This window comes from Cryptosporidium bovis (genome assembly GCF_009768925.1).
Source record: "Cryptosporidium bovis isolate 45015 chromosome Unknown contig_8, whole genome shotgun sequence".
In the NCBI taxonomy this organism is placed as follows: domain Eukaryota; phylum Apicomplexa; class Conoidasida; order Eucoccidiorida; family Cryptosporidiidae; genus Cryptosporidium; species Cryptosporidium bovis.
This window is the reverse complement of record NW_027124998.1, coordinates 493,186-508,026: the sequence shown is the minus strand read 5'-3', so window position 1 is coordinate 508,026 and position 14,841 is coordinate 493,186. Positions and strand designations below refer to the sequence as shown.

General features: G+C 30.9%; 8 protein-coding genes across 8 annotated transcripts; 4 read left to right on the top strand and 4 right to left on the bottom strand.

The window, feature by feature from the left end:
• Positions 1-37: 37 nt before the first annotated feature.
• On the top strand, positions 38-1,909 carry FG379_003467 (uncharacterized protein; the record flags this gene model as incomplete). The annotated part of the gene is made up of 3 exons (XM_067329096.1): positions 38-84; positions 803-1,041; positions 1,140-1,909. The coding sequence occupies 3 exons, from the start codon at positions 38-40 to the stop codon at positions 1,907-1,909; spliced, it is 1,056 nt and encodes a 351-aa protein (XP_067185273.1).
• Positions 1,910-2,150: 241 nt separating this feature from the next.
• On the top strand, positions 2,151-2,760 carry FG379_003466 (uncharacterized protein; the record flags this gene model as incomplete). The annotated part of the gene is made up of 3 exons (XM_067329095.1): positions 2,151-2,253; positions 2,318-2,523; positions 2,584-2,760. 3 exons carry the CDS (start codon positions 2,151-2,153, stop codon positions 2,758-2,760), a joined length of 486 nt encoding a protein of 161 aa, XP_067185272.1.
• A 328-nt stretch (positions 2,761-3,088) lies between these two features.
• Positions 3,089-4,240, top strand: FG379_003465 (cyclin family; the record flags this gene model as incomplete). The annotated part of the gene is made up of 1 exon (XM_067329094.1): positions 3,089-4,240. The coding sequence occupies one exon, from the start codon at positions 3,089-3,091 to the stop codon at positions 4,238-4,240; it is 1,152 nt and encodes a 383-aa protein (XP_067185271.1).
• Positions 4,241-5,015: 775 nt separating this feature from the next.
• Positions 5,016-5,735, bottom strand: FG379_003464 (uncharacterized protein; the record flags this gene model as incomplete). Its single annotated transcript, XM_067329093.1, has 1 exon — positions 5,016-5,735. One exon carries the CDS (start codon positions 5,733-5,735, stop codon positions 5,016-5,018), a length of 720 nt encoding a protein of 239 aa, XP_067185270.1.
• A 424-nt stretch (positions 5,736-6,159) lies between these two features.
• On the bottom strand, positions 6,160-6,927 carry FG379_003463 (uncharacterized protein; the record flags this gene model as incomplete). Its single annotated transcript, XM_067329092.1, has 1 exon — positions 6,160-6,927. One exon carries the CDS (start codon positions 6,925-6,927, stop codon positions 6,160-6,162), a length of 768 nt encoding a protein of 255 aa, XP_067185269.1.
• Positions 6,928-6,977: 50 nt separating this feature from the next.
• Positions 6,978-8,090, bottom strand: FG379_003461 (TBC domain (small GTpase GAP); the record flags this gene model as incomplete). Its single annotated transcript, XM_067329090.1, has 1 exon — positions 6,978-8,090. One exon carries the CDS (start codon positions 8,088-8,090, stop codon positions 6,978-6,980), a length of 1,113 nt encoding a protein of 370 aa, XP_067185267.1.
• A 297-nt stretch (positions 8,091-8,387) lies between these two features.
• On the top strand, positions 8,388-9,737 carry FG379_003460 (putative membrane associated transporter; the record flags this gene model as incomplete). Its single annotated transcript, XM_067329089.1, has 1 exon — positions 8,388-9,737. One exon carries the CDS (start codon positions 8,388-8,390, stop codon positions 9,735-9,737), a length of 1,350 nt encoding a protein of 449 aa, XP_067185266.1.
• A 39-nt stretch (positions 9,738-9,776) lies between these two features.
• Positions 9,777-14,810, bottom strand: FG379_003459 (giant membrane; the record flags this gene model as incomplete). Its single annotated transcript, XM_067329088.1, has 1 exon — positions 9,777-14,810. The coding sequence occupies one exon, from the start codon at positions 14,808-14,810 to the stop codon at positions 9,777-9,779; it is 5,034 nt and encodes a 1,677-aa protein (XP_067185265.1).
• Between the last annotated feature and the right edge of the window lie 31 nt (positions 14,811-14,841).

Sequence of the window (14,841 nt, the reverse complement as noted above, 5' to 3'; positions counted from 1 at the left end):
GAGCGAGTCGTTACAAGAAGGCTAGAGCCAAAATGCGATGGAAGTGGAAGAAGAAGAGAACTCGTCGCCTTCAAAGAAAGAGACGTAAGATGAGACAGAGATCTCGATAACTTGATTTATTGAAATAAACAAAAGTTATTTGCCTATCTTTTCTAAATTTCTACTTAGTATACATATAAATTAACCCAAGAGCATTCCTAGTTAGTATGTATAGGTACTGAGGTGTTAACTTTTTGTTTATTCTTTCGATATTTGTTTCGGTTTTATTCTATGGTTGTGACCCGTGGTAATTTTTTTTTCTGATTCAGTTTCAATTGCCATGTTTAATGGGAAGTAGTGGCCTCTATGCCCATACATGAACTGGTGTCGAACCTAGAGGCATGAGGTATCTTGTGGGTTCGTTCAATATGTGTCAGGTTCGCCCCCGAACCAGGGGTGTTATCTAAACAGTTACAAATATTTTGGATGGATTCCAATGTCGGATATTTTTCTGCCACTGGAATTTGTATCTGTGTTGCTAAAATACTTAAGTGACTTTAATTTTGTTTGTATGTCGCAATAAACCATCATTCTAAACATTATCTATTCAGTACATATGATATCTAGAAGTAAAAATGTGTTGTTTAAAGATTAATTCCGTGAAATTTTAATATGTCCTCATACAGGATAAACTATTTACACGGGAATTCTGACTAGTCAAGTAGCTATTGCAACTATTTTAGTTCAAAACGCATTTCTTATTGTGACTTCCTTTCCTTTTGAAGGATTCATTAGTTCTGTATAATCTTCCTCAATTTATTAGGAATTGGTATATATACAGGGACGGAAAGCACATAAGATGGAGACATATAAAACCTCTTACAGCATCATTTTTGGTTCTTTGCTCAACAACAGTCTATATAGGGGTTAAAATAGTTCATGAACGGATTGAAAAGAGGGATGGTAAAAATAATGATATAAAATATCTAACAGGAACAAGAATTTCGAGGCGTGACGTAAATTGTATATGTATATGCGTTTCTCTGAAGAGTAACAGGCAAAGTTTGTTTAGAAACCGTTTATACCGCCAACATTCAAGAGATTGTTATCAACACAAAGCGACTCCCCGGGTTCATTTTAAAAGTTGAAAATATTTTCAGGAAAGGGGGAAGCTATATTCCAAAGAATAGGTACCTTAATGTCATCTATATCTGAAGCTATTGAAACTCTCAATTATGAAGGATCTCTTACAAAGAGAGGATTAATAAGCACACTTGTCGGGATTGTTCTGGGAGTGATAGTCTCAGTCACAGTAAATGCAACTCTGGTAGAAATTAGTTTGTCACCATTCTTTTCAACTTATTTTGGCATCCTATTTGTTGTGATTGGGGGGCTAATATATTGGAAGGTCTACGTAACTGTTGCACACAACGAGGAGAGTGGTATTAATAAGAGGAAATTCTTACTAATTTTTTCCTGCTTAATTGCATTTTCAGGACTAATATGTTTTCTACTTGAGAATGATTGGTTCATCGGTACATCTCCTATTGTCAGAGTCCCAGTATACACTCTGCTTGGTCTATCCGTTTCGTTTGCGCTTGCATTCTCTCTGGTTGACGTCGTAAATTATTTGTCTGGCTTGATTTACAGCAATGATTATCCATTACTAATAAACTCAAAAGCACAGATTGTGTTCGTTGTCTGCTCATCACTACTTATAGGTGTGATTTTTGGGTTCTTGTTTGGACTTGTTGAAGATTCACATGAACAAATACATTATATAAACATATCTATGATGAAACAAAAGTATTATTGCTACGTAATCGGTATTTTTGTCGGTGCATTTTGTGGCTTTGGTAATGAAGTTATTAGGATGTCAGATAAGTCTTACATGGTAGTAGGTAAGACAGTCTATGACTCAGAAGTCTAACTAATATCTTCATTAATCTTTAAATATAAGTAGCATTAAAACACCTTAGTAGCACCTAAAGAAAAAATAATGACTCATTTAGGCTCTACTTGTTATATTGACTATTGAATCTCTAATTTTCTTTTTTTGTTTTTTATTGCTTATCTTTTTCACTGCTTTAAAGTATTTGAATCGTTAGATTTTTGGCGCCCTGTGGTTTTATTTCTTGCGTCCATTTTACCTATACTGTTTCTCACAAAAAATGATTTTTCCAAAGGTAAAACTAGTTAGTTCTGAAGGGGAGGAGTTTTCTGTTGATGTACAAATTGCAACTGCATCAACATTAATAAGGAATATGATTGAGGGTATGTAGTTATTCTCGGTTTTTTTAAGTAAAAATTTGATTTTTGCAAACATCCTTATTTACAGATGTTGGGATAGATGATCCTATTCCTCTTCCGAATGTCAGAGGCGATGTGCTACGGAAGGTATTAGATTATTGTGAGCACCATGTTGATAATCCCTCAAAAGAAATTCCGAAGCCATTGAGAACCAATACATTATCCACTGTAGTAAGTGAATGGGACGAGGAGTTTGTGAATATTCAACAAGAAATGTTATTTGAGATTATGCTCGTAAGTTTGAATGCTGTTATCTCTCCAATTACAAGTTTGGAATAATTTGAATGTATACAGGCTGCGAATTACATGGATATTAAACCATTGTTGGATTTAACGTGTGCAAAGGTCGCAACAATGATTAAAGGTAAAAAAGCGGAGGAAATTCGCCAGATTTTTAATATTGAAAATGACTTTACTCCAGAGGAGGAAGCAGCAGTTAGAGAGGAGAACAAGTGGTGTGAGGACACATAATATGACTAGATATTGAAAGTAATTTGTTGTGTACAACTTTCATTATATAAGTTTAATTGGATGAAAGTTTGTAAGGTGGCGAACATTGGCGTAATAATTTGACTTAGATAAGTTAAGTTCATCTGTCGATTTTATTAGCTTTTTAGTGAGAGTAAGGTTAGGCAGATTTTTTTTAAATTATTTTCTTTTTCCTATTTTATGGTTGGGTTTGGGATGCTTGCAGATTTATAAAACGTAAATTTATCTGGATGGCAGGACTGTAAACAACAAAATTAGAATATAGATACTAAGCTTTAATATTTAATAGTTTTTAGTTATTAGATTAGAAATGGTTTTGAACATTGTGAATAGACTATCCAGAAGTTTTAGCTTTTCAAATCCTAGTTTTGATAATAAACCTACTGAACAGTTTTGTCCTGAATCGAGAAATATGAGAAAATTGGGGCTTTGGAATAGCCTTGGGAATAACAAAGTAAGTTTTGCGAAAATAAATAGATTACAAAGAAGGAATGAATTAGAAAAAGCGGATAGATTTGAATCAAATGATAGTCAACCTCTACTATTTTCCAGTAATGATAGTATAAGTAAAATGTCCACAAAATCATCAATCAAATACAGTGACTCATTTGAAGAACGCTCTTTTGAAAGCAAACTTAAAAAACAATTAAATGAAGATTTTGAGAAAACCAGTAAAAAAGAAAACTTCCGAGAAACACTTGAAAATGATGAAATATCGTTATTGAATAACTCAAATAATGAACGAATACATTCTTTTAATTACAAAAATTATCCAATATCAAGTATCCAAATTATGAATTGGATGAATAGTAATTGGTCAGAATTAGAAATCGATGAAATTGATACAAAAAATTGCGTAATGGTTGAAATTGATACAGTTAGATACAAAGAAATTAAGGAAATAGATAATAGGATTATAACCCCATTTCACTCACTAACTTCACCAAAAATAAGTATTGGTGAATATTTCATAACTAGAATTGTGAAATTTATGTCCATAACACCCGTTGATTTTTGTGTTATAGTCATTTTAATTAGGAGAGCAATTAATAACTCTGGTGGAGTATTGAAAACAACGACACTAACGTCACATAGGCTTGTGCTGGCAGCCTCGTTATTAACTTATAAATTAATGTACGACGTACAATATGGTATGAAATTCTGGGCACACATTGGCGGAGTTCCACAATGGGAAATGGTTATGTTAGAACATCATCTACTGAAAATACTGAACTGGGACCTTAATATTAGTTTCCAAGAGTTCATAAAGGTATATCATGAAATAATTTCTAGTAAAAACACAGCGAAAAATGTATTTTTAAACAAAGAAAAGAATTGTATTCAAGTAAAAAGTAAGACTAAAAAAGTATCTAATACCCCTCAAACAAACAGGAGTAAAAATAAGTCTACAGTATTAAAAATAAATGTATTTAATAATAACTCATATCGCAAGAAATGTTAACTCCCAAATCTAAAATCTTACCAAATAAAAAGATTCTTGGGTTTGCAACAATCAACTTCCTTGTGAATTATATCACATTTTTGTGAGCAAACATATCTTATGATAGAGTTAGGCTTACATTTATAACATTCATAACATTTGTACTTTCCTATACATCCGCAAATGATACAAAAGTATTTTGGGGGGAATTTAGATGGACCCATTAAAATAGTAGACCATTTAACATCACTAAAAATAAGTAATCGGTGAAAAAAATATTAAAAATTGCATACCTTTCATTCAGTTGGTCATCTTCGGCCAAAACAAGTGATATTTCTTTTTTCTCAATAAATCTAATGCTTTGGCTTCCATTTTTTCCTCTTATAGCTTCATAAGTATATTCATCAGCTATTTATTATGTAACAAAATGAATTTGTAGTAGAAATAGGTAATTAAGTTCACTTACAGTCATTTTCATCATCTGATCGGTTTTTTCTCTTCTTTTTAGCTATAATAATGTTAGTTAATTAAATTAACAAGAAATGCTTTGTAGTAAGTCTAATTACCTCTTGCCATATTATTACTAGACAGATTACATTAAGTTTGGACAAGGTTTCTAAAGTAAGTAATAGTTTCCTATCTAAAGCTATAGAAGGCCATTCATTATACGGCGCTGTTGACACAGGGTGTAATAGTGAAGAGCTTGCCGCAATGTAAAGAAGCTACAAATTTTCAGACAACAAAGCGTAGATAAAAATCGTTATAGGTATTTTAATAACTATAGTTTTCAGGAATCTTAAATACTGATGGGTATATGTCTCTCATCTACTTTCGAGTCCTCACCACGCAGGTAGGCAAAGTAAAATAAAATAGAAGGTGCAATGTGTGAAAAGAGAATAATTGAAGAAATCGTTGTTAGGTAGTGTGAATTATCAATTTTAGAAAGTGATATTGGGAAAACCATCAATAGTGATTCCAAAAAATATAATGTCGATAAGGATCTAAGTGACGTTAATGTCCAAACCCTATCAGTGCTTGAAATCGTACCATCCAAATTACCCACGCTGTATATTCGGAAGCTACTTGAGGTCATGGACACCAGTGATGCAACGAGGCAAAAAATAGAGGAGAATAGACAAAATGAATTAGTGTAAAAAAATAAATCCTCGAACTGGTTGTTTTTATTATTCCCAATAATTGAGATGCAATATATAGACCAAAAAATCAAAAAAATGGAGAATGTAATTCCAAGTAATTTCGCCCAAGAGCATATATACCTAAAGCTTCCAACAACTGTTCCTATCGACAAGGCACATTTTCTTTGGTTAAATGCAAATAGTCTACTCTTTAACTTTGAAACATCTGTTGTATGTACCTTCCTAGGTGGAACTCTATTAACATTCGCAATTAATTGCTGTTTTATTGAGTTTGCAACGTATTCAGATTTTGTTTCAGTTGCTCTATTTACTGTTTTAGATGCCCCACGCTCACCTTCAACTTGTGTGAACGGTTGCATCTGTAGATTGTGATATTACTTAAAAATTAATTCTTTTGATAAAAGTGTTTATTTCCTCGTTATTGTGTATGATTAAATCAGTAGTCATAAAATTGAGTGAGTCCAGAACAGTATCCTATTTTCTTCTCCAGTGTTTCTTGTGGGATCAAGAACTGTTTTTTCTTCCTGTCTTTCCTTGCTGTGGGTGCTCCTCAATAAATCAGTATGGCCGAGATTAAAGTTACCCGTATATCAGTAACGTAAAATAGGCAAACTATTGACAAAGAATAACTATAATTCTCATTTTTTTTGGCTGGCTCCCCTCACTCAACAATCGTTATTCGCTATTTCTTTTGTGAGACTTTAAGCGGGTAACTGTTATATACCGATAAATTTATGAAATGATGCCGCCGCTCCACACCTACGCATGGCGTAATAAACCATATTATATTAATTTGCTCCACTCTTGAATATATTCCTTGATATTTTTTATCGCATTTTTCGAAGCTTCATTTATTTGATCCATATACACTTCATTATGTTGTGATTCAAGCTTATCGCGGATTGACATTAATATTTCAAGGGCACGACCTTTTTCGTTGCATCTCTCCACAAGAAAGATCGAAAAGTTCAAAATAAATCCCAATACCAATGGATCAAAGGGGTCAGAATAATTGTTTGCAAGTTTATATACCTCTTCATGTATCATCCTGGAATCGGATACATTCGAAAATCCAAATTCAAGAAAATACCTTGATAAATCTGATCTGACCTTTCCCTTAAATAATTTTCCTTTGTTTGTAATGGCAACTAAATGATCAACAGAATCACTTATGGAGTTCAGGAATATCTGAATTTCTTTTCTTAGGGTTAAAATGTAGTCGTCACATATTTCGACATATTCATGATTTCCACATTCTCCTTGTTCTTTCTGTTCTAATATTATTTGGTGAATTCTATTCCTCGATTCTGAAACCTTTTTTTTGATACAGTTTGATATTAAGCATCTTTCCTCATCATCAAACTCATAATTTTCGAATTCTGAGAGATATATCAATGATTTAAGTGATTCTGACATCTTGTCGTAGTTTCCACCCCATTCATAGACTTGTGCTCTAAGCTTCTGTGTATTTCTTTCCATAACTAAGAATGTACAACTAACAATTTGAAATACGAACTGCCTTTTATTGAATGGGAAAATTATATCTAACATTTTTCCGACAAATAAAAGGTTAGAGGCCAAAGTGAAAAAATTAAAAAAATTTACCAAGAAATAAGAAAAAAGGCAAGCATAGCACCTGACAATATAAACAAAACATATATTGCTTGTCTGTAATGATTCTTATTAAAGATATGTAAAACTGGCTTTTCCTGAATACCAAACCCTGAATTAATACTCCACAAGGCGTGACTCCTAAAGGCAACATCCTTATCCCTTTCGAATGAGTTTCTTGATTTTTCAACTATTGAATTCCATTCAATATAATTAAAGTTCAAATTTTGGAAATATAAGTGAATAAATGGGTAGATATCATTATTTGGTGACAAGTTAACAAGATTATCAAACCCAAGATGCAAGCAGAGGAAATCAACAAGTTTATCATAATTTTGAATTATTACCTCTTCAATAAAAAAAATGATATAAATCGGCCTATTATTGATAAAGTTTTCAAATAAATAGAATAATATGTTGGTATTTTCAATTGATATGTTATGAGAAAACCACGTTATGACCCAAGACAAAGTAAACATAAAAGTTCTGGAATCGGAGCTATTCTTCCTTGTACATTCGAGTAATTTGAATAGACTAGGAGAACTCCTTTCGATCAAGTAAAACAAATCTTCACCTATGCAAGCTAGAACATAATCTAAATTTGAGGGCTTTCCATTTCTTTTGTAAATAAACGGAGTAGAATATTTTAACAAAAATTTTTCAAAAACCAGGAAGCAAACAATTGCTCTTCCTTTAGTAGATTCAAGTTTTTTTCCCAATACAGGAATAAGTTCTTTTAATTCACATATATCGTATATTTTATTTAATCTATCTAATTCATTTATTATATCTTCAATTATCGGTTTGTTATCATCTTCTATGCTTTGAAATAATTCCAGGAAAACGCTTGCAATGTCATGCATTCCTTGAATATATGAGAAACAAGATCTATTATTGGTAAAAACTGACAAAATCAACTCCTTTAATTGAAGCTTCTTATCATCACATTCGAAAAGGCAGCGATCAACATCACAATTTACTTGGCTTATAAGGGACTCATCTGCTTCTGAAATCAGTTTTGTAATAAATATTTTTTTCTTCAAGTCATCCCTCTTTAAATCAAGTAATACATACCACAATATTTTCCGATTTAAGTAATTCATAACCCATTAAATATTTTTGATAGTTAAACCGGTAATCAATATAGTTTCTCAACTTTATTTCTTATTCATTTAAGTGAAAAATTAAAATATTAATTGCATATTAAGACTTTCACCGGTTTCATTGAGGGACATTTAATACCGGCAATGCTATAATAAAAAAAAAACAATAATAAATAATGAAAGTGTTTTCTTTAATGAAACAAAGCAATTGCTAAATGCATACTCACTTGATAAATACTCAAATAGCGTGGAAGAAAGATAAACAAGCTATAAATGTTAAATTGAAGACTCATTAAAATGCGAATCAGCAAGTTAGTTCGATACTTACTTTCTAGAAACAGAGAATATTTATTTCCAATAATTGGATCCTCACTTATTCATTGGTCTCTTGGATTTGCTTATACGTTAGGTAATATAATACCATATATTGCGAGTTATATGTCATTGAGTGGAAAAAATTACGTTGGTATAGGTAATATGTGTTGGATAGAAGGCGTATTTGTCCTCGTTCAGGGTGCATCTAATTATACATATATATTATCCATGAATTACTTACGTTATAGTGCAATCTTATTTGCTGGTGTATTTTGTTCCTCTCTTGGCCTTTTTTTATCATACTTATTTCTAGATAACCTTCTTGTTTACACACTTTCCTACTCTATTATTTATGCAGCAGGCCATGGAATCTTATATTCTTCAACTATTGAATTAGTATCTAACTTCTATGGTAAGGAATTAAGTTCGAATATAATGGGTATCCTTTGGTTGTTTAGGGGCCTCTCAACAGCAGTTATCCCATCGGTTCAAACTTTAATAGTCAATCCAAAAGATATATACTACAACTTGGTATATAATAATGACAAGTTATTCAGTAATTTATCAGTTATAGAGAGGATACCAAAATTATTTCAATTTATGTTTATTTTCTCAACAATAACCCAATTAGTTGGTTCAGTTGTTTTGATGAAAGGGATTAGGAATATTGAAAATAATAAAGAGAATAGCACAAAGGAAATCAGTAAATCGAAATTATTTGAAGTGAGTGATATTACAAGTTCAGAATCATTTAAGATTCTTTGGTTAATAGCATTCTTAACATGGCCCTGTATTCAGCATATACAATTATACTGGAAAATACATGGGATATTCAATACCAAGCTTGGTGATAAACAACTATCAAGGATGTCATCCATAACACTTCTATCACACACTTTTTTTAGGATATTCTGGGGAGTTTTTGGTGAGATTGTGGGATATCTTAATTGTATATGCACGCTAACTTCAATATTAATATCAGGGCTGTTATTGTTGATGTTTCCCCTGTTTGAATCTACATCCATCGTCCAATATGTAGTTGGATATATATTGGTTTCCATTGCACACTCTGGAACATCGGTAGTATTTCCTTCAATACTTGTAGGAACTTTTGGATCTTCAAAATTCTTTATTTCATTCCTTTTACTGTTCACAGCAAAGGCCCTTTCTTGTTTTTTATTTTGTTTACTAACTGAATTAACCACAAAATACCTCAATTTACAGTATTCTCTTATACCACTACTTATATTTTCAATTGGTTCATTCTTTCTTTCATTTATTCTGAAAGATACAAGATCAAAGTACCTCAGTATAGAGCAAGAAATAGTATAACTTTTTCACATATAATAAACATCGCAATTTTTATTGGTCCTATCTTCTATTAATACCAAGTTTTGAGTGTGAAAAGCTATTTCTATAATTGCGACATGAAGCTATTCTTTGTCTCTTGGTATTGTTTACTCCTGAATTGGTAGTAACAGTTTTGTTTTCCGAGTCTTTAGTTTGACTTTTAACTTTAGAAGAACTGTTCTTCTCTGGTGAGTTACCGGGAGTTTTTTCCTCTGCTGGAGTCTTATCTTTTTGAGATTTAGACTGTGGGGCTTCATTATTTCCTATCCAATTTACTTGATGTTGCTTTAATTTCAATAGCAAAGAATTTATTGACAAATTGAGGTCATTCCATTGTTTTTTAGTTGCATATTCAAGTATTTCGGGTAATATCCGAAGTAGATAATTACCTGAGAATTTAGAAATTGGGAAGGATTCATAACATCTTAGAAGCATCCAAATGCTATTTAATGTATCAATCCAATCTGGAGAAATCTCCAATGGTTTCTCCATTAATAACCCCAAACCCAAAGATAAAGATGCCAATACATTTCTTTCACACTCAATAATGAAATCCAAATGATGTTGATCCTTATCATACGAAGATAACTTATCACACATTTTTTTTAGAAGCTCATTTCTTTCTGTTTCGGCAAGTTCATCACTTGTATTATTGTTGTTTTTCCCTTCAGTATTCATAGTTTCAGTTTCACCGAAAATTTCAGCATTTTTCTTATTGAATTCACTAATTAATAGTGTCTTACAAAATGAAAATATATAATTGAAAAAGAGACCCAGAAGTTGAGATTCCCTAGGGGTTGATGACCTAATCATTGAAGAAACCAATTTACACAAAATAAGTAAGAATGATTTTATTAATTCCTTATCAGAAGAGAAGATGCCAATTTTGGGACTAAATAAGGAAGTTTCCATCCATTTAAACGTAAATATTGCATCATTTTCAGATTGTGTAACTCTTTGTGTAATTAGTGTTTTGCAAATCCAGATCATAAATGAGTCTGTATTTCCTTCACTACAATTCGAAGTCAAAATATTAGCTTCGAATTTATCTTTGAATCTAGTGATGCCTATGTCTGAGTACAAATATCGCAAAACATATTTATTTCTATTTGAAATCTTATTAAACTCCCTTGATAATGAGAAATACGTATTGTATAATTTTTTTAGTTTTTTTTCGTGGGCTTTAACATTATCCTTAATTTGCCTCGAATTGAGATTTCTTTGTCTTGAATAATTTGGTAGAGTTACCATTTTTCCTGGGTCTGAAAAAGAACTTAAAGGATGTTTTTCCATCGAATTATTCATATCTTTTGGGTTTGGATTTACTATTTTGAATATTGCCTCCCTACAATTATAAATATCATTATATAATTCAAAGAGTTTTTTAGAATATTCTTCCTTCGGTACGGAAATATCAGAAATATCTAAATACCAAAATAAAATGTAAAAACATGCCCAAGCTTCATCTTTAAGGAAAATGTCATCACTATGTTCATTTAAAATATAGCTTCTTATGTATTTTGAAGCTTCAGGATGAATATCAATAATGTTATTATTTTGCAATTCTGAAGTTTTATCTTCAATTTGTGTAGATTGAGATCTAATTCCAGGCCTAATGAATGACCATCCAGTTGGTATATCTAAATAAATAAATGTTTGATATATTGCATTGGAAAAGCATTCACCTGATTCAATTTCGAGTATGTGGTATCTATATGTTTCTGAATTAAATGATCTTCTAAGAAATTCAATTGTTTGAATACAACACCAATGTATTTCATCCAGTAAATTAACTAAAAATTTAAGATAGGCAATTGAATCTTCTGATGTATTCCAAAGTATTTCAGATTTTAATTTTGCTAATCTGAACAATATCTCTTTTGTTCTTATTTCACCCTTTAACATTGAAATAAACAAATCATGTGTTTGTTTAGAAGATGGATTAGTATTTTGAATGGGAACATTACTTCTATATTCATTATTATTTTCCAATGAATTGCCCTCACATTGTGAAAAAGAAGATTGAAATAAAATGGGTCCTCCTCCTAAACTCTTTAGTTGTCTCTTAGTTAAAACCGATATATCAACAATTGGTGTAGAGAGCACAATTTCCACGAACTGTTTCCAAAATACAATATCTGATATACTTGTAGGTATACTACATTTGTGTTCAATTCCTTCAAGCGTTTCATCAATTCTGTACATAATTGTATGAATAAAGTTGCAAGCCACATCTTTTGGAACCCTTCTCTTAGAGAACAACAAGGCTACAAATCTTGCAATTCCACCAGGGCCCAATTTTGAATTATTAATATCTCTGCTTCTTAAATAAGAGTTAATATCGGATGATTCTCTCGAAAGTATGAAGTTAATTATTGTAAACACCATTATGTCAAGAGTAATTTCATCGATATTTTCACCAACTATTTCAATTAATAGTGGAATCATATTGTCATAAATATTGCATTGGTTAATAACTATGTCACAGACAACAAGTGGGTTTGTATAACTTAAACTAATGATGTTTGAAACTAAAAGCCTTATTGGAGTTGGAGGTATTTTGAATGTATCATTTGAGTTTTTCGTTTCACTTTTATATGTTAGAATGTCTCTTGTAACTCCCTTTAAGTGTTTTGAGAGCAACTTTCTAGTATAAATCCACTGATAATTCATTGGATATTTATTATAGCTGTTGGTAATTAACTTCCTATAAATCTTATAGCGATAATTTAATCCGAGTTTATTGAATAATGAATTTTCGAGCATTTCAGGTACCAATGGAGTTCTCGGAAGGAAAGAAATTGCAGGAAATAATACATTTGTTGAAATATCAAATAAAATATCAGTCGGAGTTCTTTGAAAATTTGTTATGTGTTTGGGATCATCATTTAAGCCATTTGAATTTTTTTTGTGAATGTCCATGAATTTAATTATTATATCAAATACTAGAGGAATAATTTCAGGATAATTCTTAAATAAATAATAACTACAATATTTCTCAACCCAGTCCATTAATGAACAAAACTCGTGATAAATTGCTGAATATTTTTCAAAACAATGTTCATAGTCATTCAAGTGTACTTTTAATTCACTTAATATTTTGATTAGCTTTTCTTTGACAATTAAACTTGAAGTCTTGAAAACACATATTGGTAGAAATGTTTTATCTGTTATTTCCCTCAGAAATTCAAAATCATTTGAAATTCGTTTATAATAGTTGAACACACAACTTTCTATTTCTTCATCTTTTCGAAAGTTACAAATAAAGTATGCATTTGCAAACAATATTGAAGGTAAATTCATAAAATCTGAAAGAATGAACAAAATATCGTTAAAGTTTATTTCATAAATTTGATTTCCCTCGAATTTTAATATTTCCTTTAAAACTAACTCAATAGGTGAACCAGTTTCAACTGGTCTTTCGTTATTAAGTTGTGTATTGAAAACCAGGTGATAATATTGGTATGCTTCTTTGATGTTAATTAGGGTAGTTAAAGGTATGAATTCGGAGGTGATTTCCTTATTTTGTTTCTTTTCATTGTAAATTTCTTCGTCTTTATTTTTGTATTCATTGGAACTCCAAAATAATTCATCCCATTCTATTAGTTTTTGCTTAAAGTGACCGTTGAAATTAATATAATCCATTTTAATTAAAACCGATGATAGAATAAAGAATGATAAATTAAGAACATCCCCAATTTCGTTTTGATTGTTAACTAACCAAGGAGAATGGTAATATTTTTCATTTCCAAAGTTAACTTCAGTATTGTTATCATTTTTCATAGAATTTTGTTTAAGTAAATTGTAAACATCAGAAAAATATTCGATAAATATTAAATATGATTTTGAAACAATTTTCCTCGGGAAAATTTCTAGTATACACTTTAGTGAGGTAAAGAGTTTGTTGTTAAACAACTCAAATGAATTTTTGTTCGAATCAGAAAGATTTGAACAAAATGAAATAAAGACCTCAAAAACAATACCAATGCTTCTCTGAATCGACAAGTCATATCTTAAGATAACATTCCAAATAGAAACTATTTCAAATTTATTATTGGTAAAATTTAATTCAATATTATCTTCACTCCCACACTTTGATAGAGAGTCAGTATCTAGGTTTACATCACTTTTAGTATCAAGCATGCCATTTATATTTGATAAATTATCAAAGTCAGATAAGTAAAAAGATTGGTCAAAATATATTTTTATTAACATGGCTAATATTGAAAACCCCTTAAGACATTCTCTCTGAGTGGCAAATGAATCCACCGTAAAACAAACTCTTGTTCTCTCTCTTACGTATTTTTGCTGGAGTCTGAAATTTCGTGATATTAAAGAGTCAGTAATGCCCATATTATCTGTTTTACCCAAATCTAAGTAAAAAACTATATCTTTGATGTTTATTAACTTCACGCTCTTTGGTATTGAAGGTAGAGGCCTTTCCTTAGAAGTGATATTACCCCTGCAAAGTCTAGTCATAAATTCAACCCATTTTGGGTTAAAGTAACTTTGAGTTTCATTGTAGCTCATTTGTATGAGCCAAGCTACATCCATTATAAACGGTGTTATGAATTTCTCAATATAGTTGGTGAAAGAAGGTAATTTTTCGTTTGTGTTATCTTTTGAATCAAATAAAAAATCTTTGAATTCATTTTTTATTTCAATACTGGATATTTCATCGGTATCCAAATCATTCTTACCCACAAAATCATATCCTAGTAACTTACATATTTTCAAATAGGATACAATCGAACCATTTTCTAGAAATTCAATAGCTAATGTTGAATTGATATCTTCATGATGCAAGACAGCTGATAATATCTCAAATACAATTCTCTGAAGTTTGTTTTGTGATTCAAAAGCCATTTTTTCATCTTTAGATAGAACAAATACTGAAACAAGATTTGTAAACTCATATTGCAGTCTTACTCGAATAACATCATTCCAGGTCGTAGGTGTACATTTTTCTTTTGGAAGGTATTCTCTAAATTGAATAGAGAAAAAGTCAGAGCTCCCAGAACCATCCTGCGTATCCTTAACTTCATCTGACTCCATTAATACTCAAATTATTTAGAAATTAGTTACA